Source organism: Filicampus tigris, chromosome 8 (genome assembly GCF_054856515.1).
Source record: "Filicampus tigris isolate MCC_2025a chromosome 8, RoL_Ftig_1.0, whole genome shotgun sequence".
NCBI lineage: Eukaryota > Metazoa > Chordata > Actinopteri > Syngnathiformes > Syngnathidae > Filicampus > Filicampus tigris.
The window spans coordinates 1650073-1666595 of record NC_141224.1 but is presented as its reverse complement, the minus strand read 5'-3'; the positions used below and the strand labels follow the sequence as shown (position 1 = coordinate 1666595).

Genomic DNA, 16523 nt, shown 5'->3' with positions numbered 1-16523 from the left:
TCTGACTTTATGTCAAGAAATAACTCATTTGATAAATTACTTTCATGTTTTGATTTGGAATACAACACCAGAATGTTATTCTCAATTTTTCTATTTCTGTGTCCCACTTCCTCATTTTTTTTCTTATGGACAATACATCAAATGTATGTAAAGATTTCCTGACAGAACAAAAATGGGAAAAGAGAGAAGCAGGAAATGCTGAGTGATGCAATAATGTGTTTTAACAGCGTGAGTGAGTGCGTGTTAACTGGTTGCAGATGTGTCGTACTTCCAGGCCAGTGAAGCGGTAACACACACGCACACATCTACGTACACACACACGTGCGCGAGGCAGTAGGGTGGCGGAGTTCAGGTCGAGGCTCCACACCTGCTTGGGTGGAAATCGCCAGCATTAAAACGTCCACTTTAACTGCCGCGGAAACACACTCACGCACGCGACCGACTGTGACGGAAACACACTCTCACACTAAAAACAAAGAGTCGCACAGACACCCGTGCACAGACACCCACACAAAAATACTTTGCCCAAAGTGGGATGTGCCCACCCACCACTGTTGATGTTGAACGTGAGAGAAGACACCAAAGAACCCGACTGAGACCACATGTGGGGACGATGGAGAAGGTCAGTTCATTGAGGCGACGGAAACGAGTTTCATTTGGACCTGACTTGTTCAAAACATGCGTCAAGGATGCTGTGATTTTCAACGATGTCATATGATAGTGCCACACAGTTTGGTGACTAGCATTTGTCTTATTTGGGCAACTTCTCTTGGTCCGAAGTACGAGTCCTGGCATTCACTCAAAATGGCGACCAAAAAAACAAAACGGCCATCTTGCTGCTTAATTTTTCCCATAGCTTTCCAGGGGGCGCTACCGAGTGAGTTATGGGGGCTCACGTTTGAGACCCCCAAAATAAATACATTTTCTCCAGGATACATGCATTTGCAAATGTTAGTGAGATTTCCGGCATGCTGAGGGCCCCATAAAGGCAATTTACTAGTCGGGAAGCTAATAAAAGACAACGATTCCAGCACGTGTATGAGCGTGTGTGTATGTGCGTGTGTGTTTGTCGCCACACACGGGCGTCACACTCACGGGAAGTTGGCGACACGGAGCGCCACGGGCACGAAAGCGAGCTGGGCAGCCCACTTGAGCGTGACGTCCTGGTACACCAGCAGCATGTTGGTGTGGTTGCCGAGCAACAGGTTGGTGGTGCCATCGGTCACTAAGCGGAAAAGAAGAAGAAAATATGCATTATGGCAAGTTCTGATCATCGTAAAAGTGCTTTTTATTAGTATTTTTTTTTTCTAAAGGGGAAGGGGAGAATGTCAGATATTACGTGTAAAGGTCACTTTGTGGCTATTTCTTGTTGGAATACCAACTGTAAAGCTTGTGTCTTTTCATTAAAATGGAGCTAATTTGGTGCTACATGACCACAGAAAGGGGAAAAAAGTTTTTGAGTACAATGTATGGAAAAGCCAAAATGAAAAAAATGGGAAAAACCTTGTGTGTGTGTGTTGGGGAGTGTGTGTGCGTGTGTGTGTGTGTGGGTGTGTGTGTGTACGAATGTTCTGTGTGTGTGCAGGCTTTGCTTCCGCCACCCAGCTTGTATAATATCAAAAAGAGCTTTATTTTTAGGGCTGGAAAAGAGGTGAAAAGACACGTGATTAACTTTGCAGCCACAAAGTGGAGAAATAACCCAAGTGATGACATCAGAACATTTCAGCAAGTGGCTGCGCTTTAAACAGGCAGAAATACATATGAATACACATATACTTTCCCTTGAAACATGAGCTATAAATACTAGACTTGCATTCTGTAGATAGATACACACACACACACACACACACACACACACCCACACACGCATACAGTACGCACGTGTGCCCATCCCAGGAGCGGTGCAGCTACCACCAGGAGAGATCTGAGGTGACGGCCACACGCAAAACAAACACCCCAGCGGGTCAAATATGGCGGTCAGCGAGGAGGGGGGTCAAAATGACAGAGTGCGTGTGGTTGTGCGTATGTGTGTTGGTGGCTCGAAAACGCAAACACACACACCTGCTTTTATCTGAGCATCCGTTTTAGAATTTACATGAGAATTGAACCAAGTCGAGCAAATGCATCATTTAAAAACCAATACTTTTGTCACAAATCAATCATTCACCCACTCGCATCAGTCCATCCACTCACAAGTCTTTCATCTACGACTCCATTATGCACTCACCCACACGTTCCTCTATTTCTCATCGTTTCATTTGTCCACCCATCCATCTGCTCACCACCTCATCCATCAGTCTATCTGTTCAGCCACTCGTGCTGCCCGCGAGCGTTTGACTCACGCGAGGCGTACGGCAGGAAGCAGCTGGGGTTGAACTCCAACTTCTTCATGAAATAGATCTGCCCGTTGTCACGCAGGCAGTAGAGGTTACGCTCGCCCAGGACAAAGATGGAGGACGACGAGTGGGACAAGGAGGGCACAGAGATGTCCAGGGCCTGCTCGCCCAGAACCAACGACCAGTCGGGCTGTGGGGAAAAATCAAAATAACTTCCGGTCAACTCTTCAAGCATTTTTAAACTCCGGTGTTCCAAAATCTTGCTCTTGCACAGTATGCTCGTTTAGGACATCTAGTAAGGTACTTTTCAGTTCTTTATTGCTTTTTGAATATTTAAATTTAAGTAATGTGAAGGACATTGAAGTACCTCGTATACACTGCCTATATACACCGGTAAATACACCTGACTTGCCTTTGTGAAATCATCCATTATATCCACACACTCATTCACCCATCCACCGATTCATCTACCAGTCCATTTACCCATCTGCCAATTCACTGACACATCCACCAATCCATTCTTCCACAAAAAAAAAAAGTTTATCCACTCATTAGTCCAGTCATCGACTCATCCATTCACCATTTCATTCTGAAATACACCCACCAGTGCATTCTTCCACCAATGTTGCACTTTAACCAACGCAGCTATTAGTTCAATCAACCATCCCAGTTATCTTCTCATCCATCACGCTACAGTCAGTCTATTCATCCACTCACCCACCAGTCCTTTTATGCACTATTGCCATGCCCTCAGTCTATTCATCCATGTATCCACTCATTGGCCACAAATAACTCACATTCAACTCTTTGTGAACCCTTTCGCGGCATGTTTACATTTGTACCTGTCACGTAAACTCCGCCGTACTCCTTATGTGGTGCTTTCAATCCGTGTCGGTTGTCATGGTTACCCGCATGCTACACAAGGCTTTCCATGGATGCTAACGGGAGGGCAGCCGAGTGCAAGTAAGAGCCTCCATGCCAAGTACAACTAAAATGACGCCAGAAGTGTTGAACGAGTCGTGTCAATGAGTTTATTCTTGCAAATTGGGCTTGTTAGCGTTAACGAGCGCTAATGGTCGACACAGGAACAAGTGACATCACGGTGGGGGTCGGCGAGGTGAGGACTCACAGTCAGCCTCTTGCCACCGGTCTTGAGGGGCTGGTCGGGGTCCTGGCGGCTTTCAGCCTCCGTGGCCACGGCCAGAGTTTCGTACCTGAGGAGCAGAGCGGATGTTAAACGCCGTGAATGTTACCTGAAACGCATTGATGTTGGCGACTTGGGTCCGTGGAACATTCCAGGGAGAAGTTGGCAGTTAAGGCGCCCTGACAAGAATGTGTCGTCCTTACACAGCTGGAGCAACACCGTGTGACCCGGCCTGACCCAACTGGAGGGGCTGTTGGCAATGAGTAGCCTCAAACATCGGATTTCCCTTATTATGAATATGGCTACCCAAGAGAGACAGTGATGGAAAGAGCTAGACCACTAGACTGTGATTAACGGCTATATAAATAAATTTGACTTCACTTTAGATGGCTAGAACTTGAGAGATAGGCAGGTAGCTACAGAATAACTGATAGGTGGCATAACAATAGATCAACTACACATTAGGGCTGCACAATATATCCGAAAAATATCGATATTGCGATATTGGCACATGCAATATGCGTATCGCAAAGACATCCAATACGTTTGTTACGGAATTGTATGCTTTTATCTGAATTTGACCAGTCAGATGCAGACTAAAATGCGCATTGCCACCCAATAGTTGGACATTATTGAGGGGAATTACAATTAGCTAAGAACACATTGAGTTTACTTATTTTGCCGCATGAAAAAAACAATATACTTTTTTCATTAGATCGTAAAAATGCCATTTCTTTAGGTACATGTTAAATATCGCAAAAATATCGTTATCACTACAGTTAATGCCCATATCGCTTGTTTTTACAATCGCGCAGCCCTAATAGAAATAGAAGTGGATGGATGAGGGATGGATGACACTATTACAGATAAAACAAAACAGATATACAGAATAAGGCAAATAATGGGTAGATAGAACTAGATGGGTAGACAGACAGACCACCGGTCACGGCTGTACCTCTATGTTGTACAGAACATGGAGGAGAAAATATACTTGGACTAAGTCGTCTGTGTTTGGTCTTAATGTGAAGAGACTTGCATCCTGGGCATGCCCAGTCGGCACTTTCATTTCTTATTTTTACTACGAACTTTGTAAACTTGTAGAAAAGATTAAGAATATGAAAATATTGCTTAAAACTTTGCCTGTTCTATTACGTTAAAAAAAAAAAAAAAAAAAAGGAGAGGGGCGGGGGATTGACAGCGACAGTTGGACCCTGGAACATATGAATTCGATTTACATTATTTCCTATGGGATCATTCACTGTATCTTTTCTTTGTTTCGCCACCTGAAAGTATTTTTATTACTCAACAGCTGCAAATGGTCTCCGCCAGGTTCGACCGACACCCGGCCCACACATTTTATGTGGTCCTGGGGTGTCCCGCTCTATTAGCGCCAACGTCGGGGCTGTTGAACGTTATGCGTGAAGCCCAAGTGGATAAGCGAGGGGAGCCGGAGCAGCACTCGCAGATGTGGACTGAGCGCGCTTCCTGGAAACGACCGACGGGAATCGTTTGCCTCAGATAGATGTGGAGTGGGATAAAAGTATTTAGTATGCACAGTGTAATGGAGTTGTTAAGTGCTACTGCAATATTATAAAATCCAGCAACCATCCATTTTGTCACGCTTGTTCTCGTTTGGCATGGCCGCAACAGAAATGATGACTTGTTCCTCTGCTGAATTTGTAAGGCTGCCCACTTAAAGAAATTAACAGTCTAATGTTTGTGGTTGTTTGTTGGTAATTAACATAATACCAGTTACAAAACACTTAAAAAAATAAAAAAAAACCATCAAATAAATGTAGTGCATTTTATTGAGTGAAACAAGTGTCCGCTGCAAGAGAAATTTGCATTCCACTGTCTGGATGTTTCCATTTGGTGCACAGCTGTGCACAATCAACCCATTACCAGTACCTCTGGGCTCAACTGGTCATGTGAATAAAGCACACCTGTTCTAGGAATCAATTTTTTCCCCTTCCAAATCTCAACACCACAATTGGCAAGAACTTAGAGCTGTCAGAGGTTTTCAGGGGCAAGATTGCACCAGGCTGGAATTGCTTACAAAACCATCAGCGAAAAGGATCGGCGAATAAGTGATCACGAATGGGGTCGTTCTTCTAAAGCGGCAGATGCATAAACTGGTCATCAGTTGCAATCCGTCTGGAGCGCCATGCAAGATTTTGACAGCTTTCATTTCATGGTCTAGATGTGTTAAAACGACTCAAGACAGAGTACCTGTTGTTTGCAGCCACCCAAGTTTCACATGAGCAAAAGAATAAAGTGAGTAACATTTAATATTTGGTGGCATAGCCCTAACTTGCAATTACGGCATCAAGCCTGCGACTTTGAAATGCTGGTGATGGTGAAATGGTCGCGGCTGAGTGAATTCTGAAGTCTACAAAACTGTTTTGTCTGGCAATTGAGAGAAAAATGCATCCAAACTAAATCTTGCTATAAGATAATGACCGAAAACAAACTGCCAACACAACAATGGACTTCATCCCGGGCAAATAGTTGAAGTTCTTCGACTGGCCGAGTCAATCACCGGACCTTAACCCGATGGAGCATGCCTTTGACCTCCTGAAGAGGAGACTGAAGGGAGGAACAAGAACTGATAGAGGCTGCAGTAAAGGCCCGGAAAAGCCTTTTGAATGAAGAAAGCAACAGTCTGGTGAAGTCAGCGGGTCGCAGGCGCGATGCAGTTATTGCAAGTAAGGATCACGACACCAAATATTCAATGTTATTCATTTGAAGGTCATTTAACCGTTCCAATACTTTTACTTGCGTGAAAAGCGTGTCGCTTCAAACGAAAGGTGGTCTGTCCTGAGTTGTTCGATGCACACAGCGTGAAATAAAATCTGCAATTCTGCACTTTTGTCTCACATTCATCTTTTGATCCGAGACCCAAATGTCTTCAGGGTACGACAAAAATAAAGGAACTGGACTTGCCGTTCCAATACTTTTGGCGGGCACTGCCTGAAATCTTAAAGGCTTGAAAGTGTCAATGTGAGTGTCAATACTTGTTTGACTAGATGTGCCCCTGTCTTCTCTTGCTCAGACTTGGCAAGCTGATCATGCCTTGAGGTTTCCACCTGTGCACAACTTGATGAGCCTTTCAAGCACTCCTGAACAAGACCTTGTGTGTGAGTGTTGGCACCAGAGCTGAGATGCATTTGCATGTGTGTGTGGTGTTTCCAGCGAGATCATCTTTCATTGAGAGTGCAACAACACAAAAATGTTTGCTTAAACTTTACACGAGGCCAGATAGTGCCGGCCAACATAGACAGACACACACACACTCTCCACTCTGCATGTGTGACAACACGCACCTTGCACGCTTTCAAAACGGCAACCCAGAGAGTTCCCGGGCACATTTCTGCGGTTTGTCACATTTTCTTTGGCACTCGCGGGGCTTTTGTGTCGACGCTGGACCTGGAGCCAGCGAAACTTACTTGTAGCTCTCCAGCTGGCGGGCCGAGGACACGGTGAGGAAGCTATCTGTCCGCGAGTTGTAGGCCAGCGGGCCGGGAAGCAGGAAGCCCGGCAGGAACCTTCCGAAGGAGTAGCTGTCCTGCTCAAAGAACATCAGCATGCCGTCCATGGACTGGATGCACAGCGAGTGGTGACCTGACAACGGGAGGGAAGAAAGAGGACGGGGCTTAGGCTATTATTTTCATACCACTGTTTTTAAACGTTAGAGGAGATTCTGAATTTACATCAGCCATCTGTGTAGGATACCTGCTATCGATTAGAGCACATTTGGATGAATCCCCGATTAGGAGTATGTGAAAGTATCAGTGGTACATGTTTTGTTTTGGCAATAATAGCGTCTCTGGGCCACCATCGCTTGCATCATTAGGGTACCTCAGACTCCACCATTTAATCGCTAACAATTTTTGTGGCTTCTTTAACCTCACGCACGCAATAAACATGTTGCTCCCGTTTCATTTCAGCAGTGGTGGCGCTATGCGGAGTGAGGCGTGTTTCTCACTCCAACTCAGTCTGATATCTCCATTAACACCTTAGCACATGCACGCACACACACACACACATGCACAGCATCATAAAGCGGCGATGTGACCGGAGGACTATAATTAGGCCTCAATGCGCTATTAAAACTCACTGCCGTCAAGTCGAGGTCAGGGATACAGCCACCTACAGTGCATGCACACTCGCGCACGTGCTCACGCTCATGCACACACAAACCATCCATCAGCAGAGATTTGGAAAGAAAAGCCACACACACTCCTACACACCTCCTCTGTGTAAACACGTGTGTGTGCGTGTGCATGTGGGAGTGATGAGCATGTTCCACAGTGACCAATAATACAATTACAAGGACGCACACAGATGGACTTAGACAGTCACATGCGCTCAGACTATTAGACACACAGAAATATACAGACAAAAAAACCTGTATTTCACACTCACATTCACACTGATGGACACTTTAGAGTCTTCAATGAAGCAAACAAGCCCGGTTTGGGGGCAAATTCGGGGAGAAAATGCAAAGGCCAGACCGCAACTCAGATTCGAACCCGAAACCTCAGAGCAGTGGGGCAGACTTGCTAACCAGCAGGCCCGAAAGGTTCCATGAACAACGGAAATAAAAGCCAAGACGAAACCGCTGTGTGCGAAACAGAGAGTGGTGTGTGCCTCGAGTGCACGGCGCACAATGCTCAAGTATAAAAGTCAGCTACTATAGTGCTTGCTATTTTGGTTTATTAGCTTTAGGCGACGTTATTCAATCCCTCACGTCCACTACAAGCTGACTTATTACACCCCAATAAAAGATAATAACCTCAGTTTTAAAATAGATGGGACGACGCGGCGCTGATGCGGTTTTTGCTTCAAGGTCAAGTTAAAGCACCAGCAGAAAAGTTTCTATGCGTGTGTGCACGATGAAAAAAAAAAAAAAAAAGAGACTAATGGCTCCTTGCAGATGAACTCTGACTTGTCAGGTGAAGGGAGGGCGGTGAAAGGATTTCCCAAACAAAACAGCATTGCATTCATTCTAATACAGTGACTCTCAAAAGTGTGGTGCATTTCACTTGTGTTGAACCTTTACAAGATCAATACAGTTGCATGAATCGGTTGATTTGAAATGTTCAAAATTTGAATTAGACTTTTTTGTGCAAATATATTTAGATTTAATCATAATAGAAGTTCAAGTTTTCATCCAAGCAGCAGTGGCCTACAATAATATTAAATAGACATATTTAGAGTATTTATTTTTTTAGGTGGGACCTGGTGTAAAAGGTTTTGTTCTCACCAGCTAACAAAAAAGGACAGCAGAACTGTAGCAATGTGGTGGCAAGCACTGACCTCTAGTGGTGGAAAATAATAGCCGTGCAAAGGATCATTAGGAAGTGTGCACGTGTAATCGTGTGTACAAGTGCATGTTTCACATCATACAGACACTCATCACACATGGTTGCGTGTGTGCAGACTCACAGACACACACAATAACTAAGGCACGCACACACCAACATTTGCTTACAATCTCCCCCTAGCAGGGTCTTCATTCAACCTGAAATAATTCCCAGGAACTAAATTTAGAGTTCAGTACAAACACGTGCAAAGTTCGTCCAAAGTTCTTGAAGTTCGGAATAAAGTTCCTGCGGTGCGAAAGGCTCTCGTGTAAACAGGGAGTGAATGAGGAGTCCATCACGCCAGGCCACAGTCTGGCATATTCAATCGCACACACACACACATTCACTCAATTACGCACGTGCCTGTCTCGACAAAGCAGCCTTTATTTGGAATTTTCTGCACTTTAAAGGGGATTCCCCCGCGTGTGTGCGTGTGATTTTCTTGGCTTGACAAGTGGAGGGCTGTCCCCGACTTGTTTCTTCCAAAAAGGCCCAGAAAATGAGACAGCAGCAAGCGTGTGAGTGTGTATGTGCTTGTGTGTTTGTCTTGGATTGTGGCAGGGCTGTCCCCGACTTGTTTTTTCCAAATGCCCAGAGCATGAAACAGCATCATTCCAGTGCGTGTGTGAGAGCATTACCCGTGACCCCTCCAAAGGTTCCATATGTCATGTTGCAGGCGGTCCTCTGCAGGTTGTGCTCGTAGACCAGTTTGATCTGGTACTGGTCACCGTGCTCCACGTTGCCCGCCGTGCCTGAACACACACACACACACACACACGCAGACGTCAACAAAACGCCACTTAAAACGGAAGTGACACATACTGTAGGTGGAGGAAGTTACCCAGAACGGAGAAGACGGACAGCTTCCTGGGGTGAAGGACAGCCAGGTGGAGAAGATCTGAACACCTGGAAAAAAAACATCACCATCATCATCAGAGCAACCACATTGTTGATTTTTAGTCAACTTAGCTTTTATCAAACTTAGACAAAGGTAGTGCCATGTCATATCTTGTGGCATTTGATGCAGGGGATCTGTGTTTAAGTGAGTTGAGGAGCTTGATTTAGACAGAATATTGCTTTGTCGCCATCTTGCAGCGAGCATCTAGGTGCAGCGGAACCATGTTGAGGTGATCTGAGGAACTCCCTTCTGACCACGGTTATTCTTGCCGCCATCTTATGACATCTCTGTGATGAGAAACTACGTTGAAGAGGGTTGAGGATTTTCATTTACACGGGGTTGTCCTTTGTCATCGTCTTGTACCATCTTGGTCCAAGAAACTATGCTGGCATGAGTTGTGGAGCTCCATTCAGAGAAACATATTGCTTTGCCACAGTCTTGTGGCATCTTGGCCCCAAGGAACTATGCTAAAGTGAGTCAGGGAGCTTCATTGAGACAAAAGGTGTGCTTTGCCGCTGCATGTCACGACAAGAACGGTAATGATTCTAAACAACAGCGTCAAGATGATTCAAGGTCTCATCAAGTCCATGTTTAGCATTTTAAGGACTGCATCGTCTTGTGGCATCTCAGAAAGAACTAGAGAACTACGTTGAGGTGAATTTAGGAGCTTCATTAAAATAATAGTGCTCTGCAAACATCAACCTGGAGCTTTGTTGAAGTTTAGGGGCTTCATTTAGAGAAAAGCAGTCTTTTACCACTATCTTGTGACATCTCGCTGCCAAGAAGCTACGTTGAAATGAGTTGAGGAGCTTCGCTTGAACAAAAGTAGTACTTTCGATATATTTTCAAGCGTAACCCTAAATGGGGGGAGGTCAACTACTTGTGGATTTACGCTATTCCCGGCAAAGCGTTGTCCTCGTACCTTGCAGATAAGAATAGTTTTGGTTCTCCAAGTTGAACATTGAACTCATGAAGGCCTGACGCTACCTCTCCACTGACAAGATTTGTTGATTTTTGTCCTGCTAGAACAAAACGCAGTCTTCAGAAAGGGGCAACCGCGGCGGAAGGGGAAACCCGTCCCACAAGTGTTCTTTCATCCTGGGATAGCAAAAAAAATCTCTCTCGGTCAGCCCGCCAGTATTTATACTCGCCAGCCTCGCCTCCCGATTGCCCGCCGGATTCCCGGGAGGAATTCTGCGCAGGCAAACCGCAGCTTAAAGCAAACATCGATCCGACGCTGCGGGAAGGAAGAAAGGAAGGAAGGAACGAAAGGAAGTAAGGAGGCCACGCCGTGGAGATTTCTTAAACTTTTTTCCACGAGAAAGCTTAAGTTTCATTTCTGCCAACTAGTTAAAGGAGACTAAAGTGGGACAGCGCCATCTGCCTGAAAGGTTGAAAAGCAAACTTTTGTGCTCAGAGGCCACATTTTAAAATCGACGAAGGGGTCAGGTCAGTTGAAGATGAGGCAGAAAAAAAATGAAGATGAAGTGAAAACGCTTTAAAAAATAAATTAAAACAATTTAAAATGTAATTATAAAGGACAACAGTTCACAACAATAATACAATTTTAACTCATTTTTACTGGCATTATTTATAATTTAAGTGTAACAAATTCATCTATTTAACACAACAAAAAGATAAACATGAAAATAGGTTAAAGCAGCACTGTGCAAGAAAACTGACCTTAATAACATTTTTTCACAACTCTTTTGATGAAACATGGACTTACAATGCAGTAGTTGAATGGGACTTCATGCCCTGAGGGGGTCTGTATCGTTTTTACTGGCACAAAGCAATTTTGAGGAGGGTGGGCTATACCCTGGCACACAAAAAAATACAAATGTCTGTAATTGCTTCACGGCATACCCACTTCCTCCTTTCGCTACAAGGACGGCTCAGTATTTCACGACACTACGCGCTGGCACGCATGGGAAATGTGATTGATTTTTGTCAAAGCGTTACCGCTTTTGTCCACATGGCACCGCCATAATCAACAGAAACTGACATGACACAGCGTTGCTTTAAATGTACGGTGAATGTAAATGTTACTTTTTTTAATCTTTTAAATAAAATCAATGAAATTATTTAATGGGATGAATGAAAAATAATTATAATAGGAATATCAGTTCATTTATTGATGAGGTAAAAAGATTTTTCTGATAAAATACATTTAATTGTGTTATGTGTACATGAATTAAATTAATCTAACAATTATTTGATATCATAATATAATCATAACTAATTCTAGACTAAAAATGTAGTCAACAAATTTTCAGGTTAAATGCACAGTTTTTTATTTTATTTTCTATTTTAACAGACACGAAATAACACATTTTAATGAGATCATCTGAGTCTTTCTACAAAGTGTCTTTTTTGTCCATTGGTGTTCCATGTTCACGACAAAAGGTCACATCAAAGTGAAATACATCTGAACTGCACTGTACAGGATTTATAAAACAATAGTAATTGGAGCCACGGTGACATGATTAATTCAGTGATTTTGCCACAAAAACCACCGCAGGTGTGGCCAAAATGAACCAACCTTCAGCTCTCAGAAAAGCTACTGCAGTGGATTTAGCTTGGCTCATGCTACTACTGCTCAAATCGCCCAGCGTAATCCTCATTTGTGTGCTCGTGAGAGGGAAATCAGGCTGAAGCTAATTGGAGTGGGATTAAGTTGCTAAATGTTGCTGTAGTCTCATGAATGAAGGCTCCTACAAATCACTTTTGTTGCTTGCTCAAGCTTTTTGGAGAGGCTGCTCTTTAAAAGGTTCACTGCTAGGGATTGACCAATTATCGTCCGGGCCGATTATCAGCGCCAATTCAGCATTTTGACTGGCATCTGCCTTTTTTTTTTTTTATAAATCCAATGGTAATGGCTGATAATAAATCAATTTAAAACTGTGTTAACTTCAGGGAGCTATCCATCCATCCATCCATGATCCAATCCGCTTCTCCTCACAAGGGTCGCGGGCATGCTGGAGCCTATCCCAGCTGTCTTCGGGCAGTAGGCGGGGTACACCCTGAACTGGTTGCCAGCCAATGGCAGGGTACACAGAGACAAACAAACATTCACACTCACAATCACACCTAAGGACAATTTAGAGGGCCCAATCAACCTACCATGCAAGTTTTTGGAACGTGGTGGTAGGAAACCGGAGCACCCGGAGAAAGCTCGCTGGCAAGGGAAGAACATGCAAACTCCAGGGAACTATTTATTTAAATTTGTGTGTAAACTGTAAAAAAATATAGGGAGACACTGTTTAAGTTTACATTTAACTTTTTAAGACATGCTGATGACCCTGGGAGCTCCCTGAACTTTTTGTTAGTCGTTTACAACAAAGATATATATTGCCGAGAAAAAAACAAAAAAGGAAAAAAAGAGCATCGAGACACACAGACAGACAGACAGAGAAAAAACAACATTATGCAAATCAGAAATATTTAAATTGTTCAATAAACATATTCTTAAAAACGTTTCAACAATTGTAAGGGCTGGAATTTTATTTATTTATTTATTTATTTATTTTTAAATCGGCCCTGAAAAAAACATATCAGTCTAATTCTATTCACAAGCAGCATGCTACAGGACTGAACAATTGTGAAAAATAATCGAATTGCGGACATTCACTCAAGCACTAAATTTATTTTGACACTATAAAAACAAATAGAATATATACCTATATAATAAATCATGCTTACCGACCAATATGAAGCAGGGTTTTGTTTTATTTTTTTCCAAATTTGCTCTATTACCTTATCCATGTCGATTTCAATTTGATGAATTATTCAGCCCGGCATGCCATCAATACACTTTCTTTTGCCTCTGTGTAAGAACCAAATCTACTCACGAGACGAAATTCCCCAGCTCCACCTGGATGATGGCGTTCTGGAGGTGGACCTCCAGGAGCTGCGCCTCGGCCGCGCCTTGGCCCACCTGGGTGGCTTTGGCGGGGTGAGGTGAGAAGATCCGCAGCATGCCCATGTAGCTTCCCACTACCACCTTGTCTGCACAAGAATACCACGCGAGAAACTATTGATGTGATGGATGTGACTACGACCTGAAATGTACATTAGTTTTATCACGTTACCGTGTCCTGTAGCGCTGTTGTCCACATCGCCAACGCACATGCACCCCTGGTCAAATTCCTCGCCTTCGCCGAGGGCTGCCGACCACCAATCCCGCGCCTTGAACAGGGACATCTGATTGGACAGAGAAGGCGACAAAAGAAGGTCAAATTTTTGTCACAAGTAGGTTTCAAAAGGGGAGGACATCTGGGAAAATAGTTTAAAATTGCATTTGGAATAAAATTTAAGAACAACTTCCCAATGTTCCCAATGTCCTATGTTGCTCAAAAGTGTTTGAGTCCAAAAATAACATGCATCTGCTATTGAAAGTCCCGACTAAAATCGTGATTGCTTGACATTACCATAAGAGTCATTCGGCAAATTATTTTCTTAAGAATGTTAATTTATGTTGAGGTTTGAGACTATTTACAAGAATAAAATCCTCCTTCACGTGTTAAAAAATATAGAGACTTGAAGAAGCTTGATTTAAGACATTTTAATAGCAATTAAGGCCTTTTTTTAATTCATGGATTCAGTGCCTTTTAAAAAGTTTTCTTCGTGTGGTTCTGTCTATTATGCTGCCCCCAAGTGGCCAAGGCATGTACACAAAACAGCCAAAAACGGGTCTTTACATGTTAAGTTATGTTTTTAGAACCTACATTCATAAATACATACATACATAGGTTTAATTTGAAAAACATAATGAAAAAAATAACTTCTTTTTTGGTGCCTTAATGCTGATGACAGTAAAGATGTTATTTACAGGCAGAAGATATTACTTTTTTTGAATACTTGTCTTTTAGTATTTATGCCAACTATATTTTGGAAGGGGGAATGTTTGAATGGCATCGTGTCTTATGCGGTAATGCGTTTATTGTGTAAAGATTTGTTTTTATTTTATTTATTTATTTATTTTTATTTTTTTTTTAAATCAGCCGATTTGAAAGAGCTAATTCAGGCCGGCAGATTAATCAACACAAATCAGTCAATTATATTCAAGTGTCACTCAAAAAGTGTCCACTATCACCGGCAGCCAATGGGAGAGCAGCATGACTAGTCATGTGACCAGCACAAGCAGCTTTGCTCCTGTCTTATGCTACATTCGAGGAAGATGGGAAGCCGTACATCCCACTCATATTGTCCCAGTTACAACCTCAAAGCATTTGAGCCTAAAGTAGTTAACACAGATGGCTGATTCCGATCAATTGTTTGTTGTTCTGGTTCATCACTAAACATTTTGACCTCCAGCAAACCTTTTTCCTAATCAATTTTATTGATACAAATAAAAGAGTATCTTATCTTCAAAGCATTTCATTCATCCCACCAAATAACTTCCTTTATGGAGGTAACGGCCTATCTTCACGTAGACGTTGTGTTACGTGAAGTAATGTCAAATAATTAAACTGTCATGATACACGAAGACAGATAAATGTATGTTTATAATCTTGTAAATTACACTTTTCCTAGTCGGAAATCGGAAATGTCCGACGTCCCAATTTCCTCGAATGCAGCATTAGTGATGACTGAGCAGGTGGAACAGGCAGATAATCCAGCAAAGTGGAAAATTACCACGTGGCACTCATTTTACAAATTGATACACCTTGAAATCATGTTTCATGATATCAAATCGTGATTAATGAAATACTGTAATATCTTACCATGCTTCAAAATGATGCCATGTTTAAATTACAATGCCTTAAACGGGCAAAAAAGTTGATTCACGGGTTTTTTATGGCCATTAAACACAACTCAATAATTTATAGTCTCGTATATTCCTTTCCCATCATATTTCGCTCAAACTCTGAAGTGTTAGCACAGATTCCTGCCTCATATTTAAGGTATTCTCATAGGCGTGAGGATTTAAACACAGTTCATGTTTAATTGTCCTCCTTTGACCACTAAAATAAGTCACGACAAGTAAATTTCGAGGCTTACGCGCTTACTCATCAAGGCGCGTTCACAAATGAATTAGCTCGCGGCTAACGCATTCACTTTAGCTAGGCCAGCTAATTAGCTAGCCACGCGAGTGACCTAGCACCCAGCGAGAGGGGTGGGTGTCTTACCTTTTCTTCACTGACGCGTCCGACGAGCCCGCAGGTTTATTACTTCTCGCTATGGGAAAAATCACATTTCCCCTCTTGAAGCCATCGTCTTGTTGTCATGGCACTGACGCTCAAACTGGAGCGAGCGTGGCTGTGGTGCTCATGCGCGAACGAGAAATTCCACGTGGGAAATGTAGTTCTTTGATATTCGAACTCCCGGTGGCATGCGAGGAGACCATGTTATATTAATTTAGGAACGATTTCTTACTCCTTTTAGAAATCATACATTTAAATGAATGACATATTATCAAAGGTAAGGACTTCAATGCACAATAAATTAAATAAATCCCCCCAAAAAGTGTCACTGGTAGCTCGAGCAGCTCAATGGGCAAGAGGCAAGGGCAAGTTGTGCGCTTGCGCGAAAGACATGTGCATAATGGGAAATGGAGTCTTTTGACTGTTTCAGGGTCATAGCTTACTCAATATTATAGATAGTAAGGGATTTATTGAGGCCACTTACGATCTAAGTATATTCAACAAAAACGTAACAATAAATAAATTATTGTATATGCCCCAGATGCTATGTTGTGTGGTCTTATAGCTGTAAATAATGCTAATCATAATGGTGAGACAGAGTGAGATCAATGTGCTTTAAGTGATCATGCATTC

At 42.9% G+C, this 16523-nt stretch overlaps 1 protein-coding gene across 5 annotated transcripts in view; it reads right to left on the bottom strand.

Annotated features, from left to right (window-relative positions):
• The window catches only part of bbs9 (Bardet-Biedl syndrome 9), a 101647-nt gene extending 85434 nt beyond the window's left edge, over positions 1–16213 (bottom strand). For 3 of the 5 annotated variants that reach the window (XM_086039405.1, XM_086039407.1, XM_086039406.1), the window contains exons 1-9: positions 15876–16212; positions 13836–13947; positions 13596–13752; positions 9688–9752; positions 9485–9598; positions 6927–7101; positions 3466–3550; positions 2343–2526; positions 1096–1225 (exon numbers count right to left, since the gene is read on the bottom strand). In XM_086039405.1, coding sequence (XP_085895531.1) covers positions 1096–1225; positions 2343–2526; positions 3466–3550; positions 6927–7101; positions 9485–9598; positions 9688–9752; positions 13596–13752; positions 13836–13947 — 1022 coding nt within the window. In that variant the 5' untranslated portion in view covers positions 15876–16212. Of the gene's footprint in view, positions 1–1095; positions 1226–2342; positions 2527–3465; positions 3551–6926; positions 7102–9484; positions 9599–9687; positions 9753–13595; positions 13753–13835; positions 13948–15875 lie in introns of all 5 variants that reach the window. The other 2 variants (XM_086039404.1, XM_086039403.1) reach the window with 1 other exon arrangement.
• Positions 16214–16523: the final 310 nt, after the last annotated feature.